The sequence below is a fragment of the Setaria italica genome, chromosome VIII, assembly GCF_000263155.2.
Source record: "Setaria italica strain Yugu1 chromosome VIII, Setaria_italica_v2.0, whole genome shotgun sequence".
In the NCBI taxonomy this organism is placed as follows: Eukaryota; Viridiplantae; Streptophyta; class Magnoliopsida; order Poales; family Poaceae; genus Setaria; species Setaria italica.
Genome location: NC_028457.1, coordinates 34,850,865 through 34,863,319, shown reverse-complemented (window position 1 = coordinate 34,863,319; position 12,455 = coordinate 34,850,865). Strand labels below are relative to the sequence as shown.

The 12,455-nt window shown below is 46.9% G+C and overlaps 1 protein-coding gene across 1 annotated transcript; it reads left to right on the top strand.

Moving 5' to 3' along the window:
• Window positions 1–4,263: 4,263 nt before the first annotated feature.
• LOC101781443 lies at window positions 4,264–6,870 on the top strand. The gene is made up of 3 exons (XM_004979714.4): window positions 4,264–4,524; window positions 5,100–6,000; window positions 6,085–6,870. The coding sequence occupies exons 1-3, from the start codon at window positions 4,443–4,445 to the stop codon at window positions 6,692–6,694; spliced, it is 1,593 nt and encodes a 530-aa protein (XP_004979771.1). The 5' UTR covers window positions 4,264–4,442; the 3' UTR covers window positions 6,695–6,870.
• Window positions 6,871–12,455: the final 5,585 nt, after the last annotated feature.

Genomic DNA, 12,455 nt, shown 5'->3' with positions numbered 1-12,455 from the left:
TAACCGGGGTGAGATCAAGATATGCAAAATACACACGGATCTGAACATTTCTGATCCGTTGACAAAACCACTCCCGCAGGCTAAGCATGATGCGCATGTAAGAGCTATGGGTATTAGGTACCTTCTAGATTGACTCTAGTGCAAGTGGGAGACTGTTGGAGGTATGCCCTAGAGGCAATCATAGAGATGATGATATTCCATTTGTATCCATGATTTGTATATTGTGTTCATTGAATATCCATTAAAGGCTACTTGAATTGATTTGCAATTATGTGAATTGTATGTGAAACTCTTTACTTGTATGGTTATTCTAAAGTTGTCCCTAGTCGGAGTTCATGTGAGGACACACATGAATATTAGACTAGCACATGTATTAGTTGATGACTATGTTTCACAAGTCATGGACATGGAGATGTTGAACTAATAATGTGGACACATGTGGAGACATGTGTTAGGACTGACCCAACACGAGAAGTAGTTCTCTCTTTAAACAACATATACGCTTTGTCCTTAGACCTGAGATTGTCGCATGTATTCTAGATGTGGATCGACCTACTTAGGGGCTATCAAACGCTACGCCGTAACAGGGTAGTTATAAAGGTAGCTTTCGGGTTTGTCAAGAAGCATGCTATGAGACATGGTCAATCAAGATGGGATTTGCCCCTCTCTGATTGAGAGTGATATCTCTGGGCCCCTCGAGTGATCGGATCTGAAAATGCATGGCCATGCTACGTACGGTTAAGAGTTAACCTACAAAGGGATTCCGAATCACAGGATCGAGAAAGAGCGGTCAGCTTGAAGCTAGACCAAATATCGTGAGGCAAAGGGAATAGCATGTATATTATGTTGTGATGGTTCGTCTGATATGATCTTCGTATGCGTATAGGAGTTGGCACGTCTTGCTAGAGGCCGCTACCGACTATTGGGCCGAGTAGGAGTACTCGGGCCATGTCTATACGTATCCGAACCCATAGGGTCACACACTTAAGGGGCTGGAAGCCCAATTCGGATCTGATTCGAGTTGGATTAGGTTTAGGAGTGCTAATGGGCCTCGGATCCAGAGGCCCATCAGGAACCTCTATAAATAGAGGGGTGGGGGCGCCCTAGGGTTTACACCTTTTGGCTGAACACACTTGCCGCGCCTCCCACGCCCTCGCCTGTTGCAACTCGCGGATCTAGCAATCCGGCTTGCGACGCTTCCTCCCTGCACGTGTGGATACCTTGGAGGTGTTGCGCCTGCAGCACTTGGACGAGCCATCGACGAGCCACCGACGAGCCACGACGAGCCGACGACGAGCCGCGGCACCGGAGGCGATCTTGCTGTGCACGTGGACGAGCTGCTGAGGAGCCGCTGGACGTGATCGACTACGTACGACTACGTTGTTCGACTACGTACGACTACGTGATCGTCTTCACTGCACCGACGCATATCTACATCTTCCGCACCAGTAGTGCGTCGAGTGGTAATCCCGTGATCCTTATACGGCAGTTCTTCCTGGTTATACGCGGTAGAAATTTTGATTTGCGCTAGCGTAGCCTACCTCGTATCCCAACAGGAAGTTCAAACTGGGACAAAAGACGCACCCTTTTGTCCCGGTTGGAATTACTAACCGGGATAAAAGGTTTAGTCCCGGTTGGTAATTCCAACCAGGAGAAAGGATGAGTCTTTTGTCCCGGTTGGAGCTTCCAACCAGGACTAAAGGGGGGCGGCGTCCTACACCTCGCGTGGCCGTCCCTTTAGTTCCGGTTGGTTTTACCAACCGGGATTAAATGGGGTCCTGAGTCCTAGTTGAATGATCCGGGACTAAAGACCCCCACTTCATCTTGAAAAAATTATCCCGGATGGATTTTCGAGAGCTTTGAGGCCTACCAACTGGGACTAATACTCAGTTTCGTAGTGTAAAAAAGTCGGATGCTCGCTTACCGCTACCGCTTCAACCTTATCCTCTACCACACCTTCCCGATTCCTACTCCCCACCGTCTATCTACTGCCCAGCTAATGCCTCACCGCCGCTGTAGCCTTCCTCCTCATCCCCACATCGATCTCGTGATGCAGATGGAGGCCGAGGTGGAAGCTCGAGTGGGCGAGGTCGTCACCAAGCTGGGTCTAATTTGATTGCGTGGATCATGGTGGACGTGTTCCTCTTCCTCCCACAAACTCATTTGCCTTCAATTTCATTGGTGCCAATGGCGTTGATGCGGAGGCGGTAGCGTTGGGCGGCATCCTGCTTGATGAAAGAGAAGATGAAGCTCTTACTTCATGCTCCATCCCGAGCCTTGAGCTCTCCCATCGCCTTTAGTTCGTGCTCACCGACGGCTATGGAAGGACCCTAGATCTAAACACCGTTCTACTTAACAGTCATGTTACATTAGGTACCTCATGGTGTTGCAGTAAAGATTTTTGGATGTTGCAAGCGCTATAGATGTGTGCGAGTATTGCAGACGAATGCATCTTGTGATGTTGCATGATTGATTTTTGAGATGCATAAATACTGTAACAGTTGGTTTTTAGTGTTTCATATGTTGATTTTTCATGTTGCCGTGATTGTTTTTTTTTGTCTCACCCCGTATGAGCTTCAAATCAACCTACCATACAATGATTTGCTTTGAAAATGTCGCATGAAACATGCGTTTGATGTTGCAGTGGGAATGTTTTCTCTTTGGATATGATGTTTACATTGAGCTGCTTTCGCATATTTTTCACTGTTGCAACCATACAGATGTTGTATTTTGATGTTGCAATGGAGCATCCGACAAGAAAATTAACATCGGACGTCCAGGCGCTAGCAGTGCCGTACTAATTAATGACCAGTCAGAGTAATGGGCAAAACCTTTAACCGTCTTAACTCTTAATTAAACAGCTCGAAGGTGTTGTACAAATTTTATCATTATTGGTAACCTCTAACAATAAACATTTTGAGTTTCTGGCTCCGCCCCTAGATATAAGTAATCAAATATCACTCCCGCCTACGCCCAGCTATGATGCACACAACCTATAAGTAAGGGTTCAGAGAAAAAAGGAAAAAACAATGACATGACAAATGATATCATGCTGCAGCCTTTCTAAATGGCAACGCCTCTATCAAAAGGGCAACACGCACACATTTTGCCATTGCTGTGTTCCAAAAAATACCACAAAACATTTGTTCTAGCGGTTTTAGAAACCGGTAGCAGCTTCTGTTGCTAGCAGTTGCCCCACCCTCACCTCCAGCATAAATCAAATTTCACCATTGCATACTTTTAATTGTCAAAATTAAACCACAAATATTTTTATTTTATCAGGCATCTACACACATCTAGTCCAATAATACTGAAATAATGCCACGGAACTTAGGGGCCTTTATCAACTTATCCGGAGAGGCAAACGATCGCAATTGATTAGACATGCCACTGTTTAAGTTGTAGTCGTGAAGGTACAGCGAGCAGGGCAATTATTGGCGACAAGGGTGGTGTGCCGTGCTTCACGGTTGTCTGCTTTTATTGGAGTTCAATATTGCGTTAGGTCCATCTTGATCCAATCAGTCATCCACAAGATAAAGGACCGAGTGCAATATTGCCTGAGGTCCCGAGTTCAACCTTCTCATACTCCATCTTGATCCATACCCTACATATGTTCTTTTACTGATAGTGCTTCTCCCCTTGCGCACTTCGTCGCAGAACGTCTTTATTTCAACATGGCGAGCTAGACGATGATCGAGAACCCGAGTATGTGGAAAAGAAGTTTCCAGACAATACTGGTCATTACTACAACACTGTCAAGGAACATATAAAGAAAAGCTAAATTTTGAATGAATTTGACATCACTCAAAATTTAGCTTTACTTTGACATGATACTTAATGGTGTGATTGTAATGACCAGTGCTGTCTAGAATCTTCTTTCGCAGAAGTTGCATGTCCGGGCTCTTGATCATTGTCGAGCTCGTACGCCTAGTCAATAACAAAGACGTTCTGCAACGAAGTGCGCAAGGAAACAAGAATCAATAGCAGAAGAATATTTGGATAGATCCAGATGGTCTCTTAGTACGTTAAACTCAAGGTTCTTAAGATAATACTGGACTCGAGAGAAGTTATTTATAAAACATTAGATTTAAAGGGATCAAAATAAAACAAATCCATTTCTTCCATATCACAAGTCAGGACAACAATAGCGAAAACACCAACGCCGATCATAGTTTGGCCATACAAATATATACAAAACATTTTGTCTCTAAAATATAGAAATGTAGCAAAACATCTGGTTATATATGTAAATAAAGATAGCAAATCGAGTTACCAGTAGTGTACTCTCTTCAAAATCTTGAGACGTACTGGCAAGGTAGGCATAAATTACCCTGTCTAGAAACCAAGTGGAGTTGACAGGTGCTGGCCGACCATTCCATATAGTCGGGGAGTAGCGTTTGTGTCTGGCATCCTTTTAACCACCTGACTTATTCTAGCTTGTGATGAGTCCATCAAAGGACATAGCCCCAATGTCAGGCGAGCATGAAGCACTCTCCTCCAACATAAGCTCTTCTTCCTCCATCGGTGAGTAAACCTTCTACGATGTGCCTTTCGGCTTTTGGCTTATCTGTAACAATTTATGGGACTTCCTGAGCAACGGGGATTCTGATTCTCATCTGGCGAGCAGCAAATCAAAACCTTGCCATGCTTTGTTACCTCATGTTACATGTCTTCAAGTAGATGCCCATAAGGCTGAAAGGAGATAATTAATGGTAACCTGTTTTGTTTCTTGCATTGAAACGACATTTATTGATGGAATTAAGTTGAATAGGAAAATTTTCGTCTAGGACTTTGAGTTGCCCTTTCCCAGCATAAGCACGGATGGGCTCCACTGTCAGCTTTGTTGAACTTTAAATTTAATTAACTTCCGGCTCAGCACTTTTTTCTGTGTTTATATGTTTAAGTATACCATTCCGTTGCACCAATTATGCTTCAATAGGCCAATCACGAATTCAAAGATTGAAACTTAGTAATCAGTAATCCCTCCATCCCAATAATTTGTGTTTTTCCTATATATTTCTACTACATCCAATAGTTTGTGTTCCATGGTGTGAAGTTGTATCTAACATGAAAGAGTACATACATACATCTTCAACCAGGACTACAGGATGGAAGTGAGGACCATGCAAAAGTCGACCTTGCTGCCATGACCGAACTCTCAGAGATCATTGTTGACGAAATAAGCAGCAGCAACCGACGGCGACAAAGCTCACCCAGGGAACAAATCTTTCGTGTACCCAAGGAGATGTTACGTGCTGCCGGCGAGGGCGCGTACACGCCGACGTTTCTTTCTATAGGACCATATCACCATGGCGCCACGGAAGAAATGTGGCGCAACGAGCAGCGCAAACTTGTTGGCCTTGGTGGCGTCGTCGAGGAGGGCGGGCCGTCGGTGCTCGAGTACGTGAAGAGCATTGCGGCCATCGAGGCCAAGACGAGGATGTGCTACGAAGGTGACATCTCGATGGAACGAGGTGCGTTCTGCAAGATGCTTCTGCTTGACGGGATGCAACTGATATGTCTGCTTGAATTTATCAGCCATGGGCAGGAAGCCGGCGATGCCATCGCCGAGCCATCCAACCGCACTGCTACTACTTGTTGTGATGCCGTTGCTGTGGCCGTCCAACGGATCATCAGCAACAAGAATCAGGCTCTCTGCTGGCGAGGCCAAAGTCAGAGTCAGGGAGGAAGCCAGGATTGCAGTCAGCACGCCAACTGCGGAGTCAAAACTCGTAACTTGATCAGGACCTTACACGACCTGATGATTCTGGAGAACCAGATCCCGTTCTTTGTGGTCGAGAGGATATACGCCTTGCGTTATGCAAATAGCCCAGTAACAGAGTATGGACAAGTGAGGCCGGCGGTTATGGATCTAGCCTGGCGAGCCATGACAGCAATCTTGGACGGTGCCCCGACAGCGGCATCCCATCCCGTCAGAGACTGCAAACATTTGATCGATCTGTGCCATGTTTACTTGAAGCCAACCTGTCTACAGCACAAGTCAGTAATAACATTACTAGCTATATATCTTCTGATGATGAATCGTAGTTTTCTTCATCCATTTATTTGTAACTGCAATGCTAGAGAACCGGGTACCTATGGAGGAAGATTCCGGCGAGCCACGGAGTACTACGAGGCCGGCGTCAAGTTCAGGCCGTGGAACGCGGACGACACAGGCTCGCAGCGGCCCTCGCTGGACGTCAAGTTCTCCAATGGCGTCCTGAGGATGGCACTCCAGAAGGTGGACGAGAAGACCGATTACATCCTCCGCAACGTCCTGGCGTACGAGCAGAGGTACGCCACCGGCGACGATTGCTACGTGACGGCGTATGTGTTTTTCATGTCGCAGCTCCTGGGGGAGCCGGAGGACGTGGCGCTACTGGCGCGGCGGGGGATCATGGGGCACCTCCTGGGCAGCGATGCCGAGGTGTGCGCGCTGTTTCGGGGGCTCACCAACGGGCCCGCCTTCGACCCGGACGGCGACCACTACCTCAACTGGGTCGGCGTGGCGCTGCGGAGCCACTGCCGGCACCGCCGGCACCAGTGGCGCGCCTGGGGGCGGAGGCACCACTTCGGCAATCCATGGCTGGTAGCGGCGTGGGTGTTCGGCGCCACCACCGTGCTCTGCACCATCCTTCAGACGGTGTTTACTGTGCTTTCCTACGTCAATGGAGCACAACCCCATAACAACTGATGAACAAACGTGATTGATTATACTCCCCCTGCGTTCAAGAAATACAGCTACTTCTAGCTTTCAAATTTTCTTTTGTAATAACTGCGTCATGTGTAACCAGTTTAATCTATACTATAAAGAGTGCGGCAATTGAAAACAATTCCCACTCAGAGTTATACTATGTACATCTCTGGGTACCCGCGAGTCCCACTCATCATTCCCCCACCCTCTGCGACAATCCCATTCCCACCATGGTTTCTGTCCACCAATCACGCATCCGTCAATCGTGCAATCCCCATTTCCATCAATCACCCGGCCTTGGGCCTTCCCTGCCTATATCCACGTCACCTCGACGCAGATGCTCTACCCCATCACCTCGTATGGTCGTACCCTCCCGATCTAGAGCAGCGGCGGGCGGGGCACGTCGGAGCACCGGCGCCCGGCAGTCAGGCCGAGCAACGGCAAGGGCGTCGTCGCGCGTGGGAAGCAAATTAAAGGGGCTTGCCGAGCGGGGGCAGGAGCATGGCGCAGCGGGAGCAGCGGTGAGGAGAGCGCAGAGTGGCAGCGGACAGGTCGTTCTGGCCATCCCCACCATGGATCCGCCCGAACTGGGGTCGTGCGGCCCGTGCAAACCGCACAGCCCCCCAATTTCAGCGCTTCAGCCCAAGGCAGCAAACTGCCCAGTAGCAGCAGCAGCGAGAAGGGAAGGTAAGTTGATGGACGATTCGTTTCCTCGCGTGTAAGCTGTTCGTCTCCCGATTGGGCATCTCGGCGAGGCTGCCTTCGCGCCGCATTTGATTTTTTTTTATTTTTAACCTTCTTTAAAAAAATATTTTAAAATTACCCCCGGACTATATTTGCACTGGATGACCCTTTTGCCCATGTCAGCGCGCGTGGCGCGGCACGTAGCCTTTGCCGCGCCACATGCACTAGCGTGGCAGAGGGTGCCACGCTGGCGCGGCGCGGGATACTGCGCCAGAAAGACGTTTTTACTGGTCACTATGCTGGCGAGTGACTGAACCGCCACCAACACAGTGGCCTCCAGCATAGATATTTTTGAAAAAAAAAGCCTAACGCCGCCCGACGCGCCGCCCACGTTGCCGCCCGGCACGCCGCTGCCCGTTGAGCCCCTCCACCCCGCCCGCTGCCCACTCCTCCACCGCCGCTCCGCCCGTTGCAGCCGCCCAGTGCCGCAGCCCCTCCCCGCCGGCCACCGCCCAGCGCCGCAGCATCTCCCCGCCACCCGTTGCCGTAGCCCCTCCCAGCTGCCCGTTCCTCCGCCGCCGCTCCACCCGTAGGCCGCCGCCTGTCACCGCAGCCCCTCCCTGCTGCCCGTAGGCCGATGCGGCGGGGCCGGAGCAGTAGGGCCGGAGGACGGTGCTGGCAGCGGGGCCGGACGACTAGGCAGTCCTATCACACAGGAGGCAGGGCAGCCGAATAAGGAGAGAGGGAAGAAAAAAGAGGGGAGGGATGCAGGGAGAGGAGGTTTGGGCTAAGATAGCTTGATTTTGGAGACACGGATCGCTGATGTGGCAGAACGTGTTTCTTTCATAACCTTGTAATGAAGTTTTGGACACCTAAACGATTTTAAATGAAATATTTGTCAACTACAAAATTTTATATCTCGTTAAGCACTACAACTTTGATATAGAGCTTGTTTGCATCCGAGATCATTTGAAAAATTTAAAATTCTAGATTTTGAAATTAGAGAGATTACAATGATATTTTGAGCTATTAAACAACTATAAATGAAAAAGTTGTAAAGTACAATATTTCAGATCTAATCTAAATCTACAACTTTGATATAAAGTTTGTATTCATCCAAAGATCGTATGAAAAAGTTTGAATTCAAACAATACATCTTTGAAACTTAATCCTTCAATCCTTAACATCAAATGAAAAACTTGTATATTTGTGATTTAAATACTTATGAAATGATTTCGAAATTGTTTCAAACTTTTACACATGGACATAAATGTTATTTAGTCAATTTAAAAAATGTTATTTCATAGATAACACAAATGAGAATGAGGAAAAAGCATCATGGACACTAAGTGCAATCTAAGATTTTGGAGACGCGGAAAAAAAAAGGAGACGGGAAAAGAGGAACATGGACATAAATGTTATTTAGTCAATTTAAAAAATATTATTTCATAGATAACACAAACGAGAATGAGGAAAAAGCATCATGGACACTAAGTGCAATCTAAGATTTTGGAGATGCAGAAAAAAAAAGGAGACGGGAAAAAGAGGAAAAGGGGAAAAATTAAAATGGAGATGCTGAGAATCGATCGACGCGGAAAAAAAAAGGAGACGGGAAAAAGAGGAACATGGACATAAATATTATTTAATCAATTTAAAAAATATTATTTCATAGATAACACAAACGAGAATGAGGAAAAAGCATCATGGACACTAAGTGCAATCTAAGATTTTGGAGACGCAGAAAAAAAGGAGACGGGAAAAAGAGGAAAAGGGGAAAAATTAAAATAAAATATTATTTCATAGATAACACAAACGAGAATGAGGAAAAAGCATCATGGACACTAAGTGCAATCTAAGATTTTGGAGACGCAGAAAAAAAAGGAGACGGGAAAAAGAGGAAAAGGGGAAAAATTAAAATGGAGATGCAGAGAATCGATCCCTGTACTTCTCACATGGTAAGCGAGAACTCTACCATCTGAGCTACATCCCCTTTTGGTTAATTTTGCTTTTGAAAAGTTTATTGAACTCTGTGCTAGCGGGCTACGTAAGCGCCTGACAGCACAAATGGGGAGCACTGTGCTGGCGGGTGCTTAGGTGGCTCGCCAGCATAAGGAACCTTTGTGCTGGCGGGTCCAATCATGCCTGCCAGCATAGTAATTTGTACGTACCAGCACAACTCATTTTTGGCATAGTGGGAGGGATGGCACTGATGTCTCGCTATCTTTACAAACAATGCCTAGGATACGACGCCCAAGGTACTTTGTTGTGCACTGACGTGCACTCGCTTCAACTGTGAAGAACGACAAATATGCAGTTGCACAACATTTGAAATCCTCCATTGTCCTGTGTTTGTAATTAGCTGAGACCATACATGAAAAGCAACCTTGCTTGCACATCACATTGTACCTTAAGTTCGTGTCAAAGTGAACTACGCTGAAAGGCCTATGTAACCTCACTGCGTAGTCAGCCAAGAAAAACTTGAACTCCTCAAGACTTTCGAACTTCATTCCCTTCTTAATCACTGGACTGTCACTAGAGGGTATCCCTTCGGAATTCAGCATACTATATTCACATATAGCTTTGTGGACCATGCTTATGTCCTTATCATTAGTAACGGATGGCAGTTTGACATCACATTCTTTCAACAACCGCAACTCATTCTGGGTGTAATAAAAACAATCGTCCATACGACCAATGGCTTCTACATCATGCAAGGTTGCGGTGTTGAACTGCAGTCCATCCTCCTCAAATTGTGACTCCTCGTCCTCATTTTCATTCCCATCACTCTGAGATGGTGACTCCTCCTATCCCTTGACATTTTCTACACCATCATCCTCGAATTCACCATCTTCAGAACCCATAGATATGTCATCATCATCTATATTTACTTCATCCCTCTCAAAAGTGTCATTGGGAAAATCATTATTGGCAATGGTCAAGTCAAAAATAGATTCTGTTTCACCTAACATGTGCTGTAATATTTCTAACTCCTGGGTACCATTAACATTCACTACCAGCACTTCATCCCTTGAGACAACATTTGGGCCAGGCATAATTTTGGACTCTTGGGTACCAATACAATTCACTACGGGCACTTCATCTCTCAAGGCAACATTTGTGCTAGGAATACGAAAAATTTCAACTACCACCTCCAAACAAACAACATTTTCCTGCTGAACTACATCCTTATACTACTTCCAATTTGACTCGAATGCCAAGTTCATAAGAACATAATGAGCTCTAGCTTTCCCACAATCAAAGCAGCCTCTCAATGTCATCCCATCCACTCTACATCCATACTTTCTCATTGCACGGTCAACTAAATCTTGAAAAAAGTTGGAGGCTTCATGGACTCCCCGAAGACTAGTCGGGACAAAAGGAAACTACTCTACCGAGTTAGAGTAGGACTCTGTAACGAACTCGACTAGGACTTGTACACAATCCGCTCTGTAACCCTGCTCCCCCGACTATATAAGGGTGGATAGGGAGCCCCTACAAACAGAGAACAGGGACAACTCAAGATCAATACAATCTACACACAGGACGTAAGGTGTTACGCGATCTAGCGGCCCGAACTTGTCTAAATCGTGTTCCTTACGTTACCATCGACTCCTTGATTCTCGACGACACCCACCGCACAAAAGACCACCTAGGGTACCCCCTAGGCGGGTTGCCAATCTAAAACACCGACAGTTGGCGTGCTAGGTAGGGGAAGTCGCCGAGTTTCTCTGCGCAAGATGGATGGCACCAGTCATCATCAAGCCTGCTTTCACCTTTGAGGCAGGCACAACTTTCGTCTTTGGATCTTGGCTTTGCATCACTGACGGCGCCGGATCCTTTTAGCGCTGCATCATCGGCAACCAAGAAAAGAAGCATCTCGACGAAAACTTTCTTCATCACGAAGCGAAAAATCTCGTCGACAAAATCCAGGATTTCAAAGTCAACAACATTGAGTACGACTACAGCTCAGACTCGACCATGACTCGGACTAGCCCTCATAGGCTGATGCCCAAGTCATACCTCAAGTCGTCTTCAACTCGAAGGTGATTCCCACACGGACTCCGCAACACAACCGTGGTTCACCAAGAACTCCTTACTCAAGTCCAATTCGAACTCAAGCCAATCAAGGACTACGACTACGATTTGGACTTCGTCCAGGAGATCCCTTTATCAGGCCCAGCTCAAGGTTTGGTAATTACTTCAACTCCGCAAGGTAGATTCGTTTATTGGCCTGGGATGAAGCCATCGTTCCTTGTCCAAGATTACAAGTCGCGCCTTGTCGCTCACATAGACAACCTCCCGTATCAAGAGGGTACCCCGCTTACTTCAACCCACGAAGAAGGAAGCACTACGGATATTGCAACATCAAGCTTTGGAAGCTACTACCCGGACAGAGAAATTTTCATCATCACGTCACCAAACAACGACGTAGGCGCCAGCCACCAGAAAACTCCTCGACGGGTGGCACAACTCGACAACGTTTCGCAAGATGAATCGTCAGCTAACGCCTCGCAAGGTGAAACCTCTGAACAGAGAAATCAAAGAAGGTCACGCAGTGCTACTCCAGCAGATCATCGCCGACTACAAGCTACAAACATCCCTATCATGAACCTCGAAAGAGCATTCGACGTAGTGCAATCCCAAGAACACAACACTCCACTTGCAGCAATTGCCTGAATCAACCTCATATCAACTCTCATACCTCATGACAGAGGCAACGAGTTAATAGCACAACTCGCAGAAAGGGGCAACGAGTTAATAGCACTCGCAGAACAAGCTTACAAACTACTCGACAAGGAATCGCATATCCCATCTATTCCTCGCAACTCGGCCCACCAAAAAGGCAGCAAAGACATCGCAGCCCACGGTGGCCATTGCGAGGCTCCAAGAAATAGTAATGAAGTAATCAGCCAGCCAAGACAACATAGCCAAAGGCAAAGTAGAAATGAACGCAAGGCCCTGAGGCGAAACAGGGATGCACGAGAGGCTAGTTGTACCAACTCAGCAAAGAGCCCTCGCCAACGCAGAACCAATCGCGAAGCCTCAATCTTTAGCGACCTAAGAGAGGTAATCAATA

Excerpts from the sequence above, each read along its gene's own strand:
- LOC101781443 (XM_004979714.4), top strand. The coding sequence starts at position 4,443 with ATGAGTCCATCAAAGGACATAGCCCCAATGTCAGGCGAGCATGAAGCA. Across the intron at positions 4,525-5,099 it reads AAGCTCTTCTTCCTCCATCG|GACTACAGGATGGAAGTGAG; the intron begins GTGAGTAAACCT and ends ATCTTCAACCAG. Across the intron at positions 6,001-6,084 it reads CCAACCTGTCTACAGCACAA|AGAACCGGGTACCTATGGAG; the intron begins GTCAGTAATAAC and ends CTGCAATGCTAG.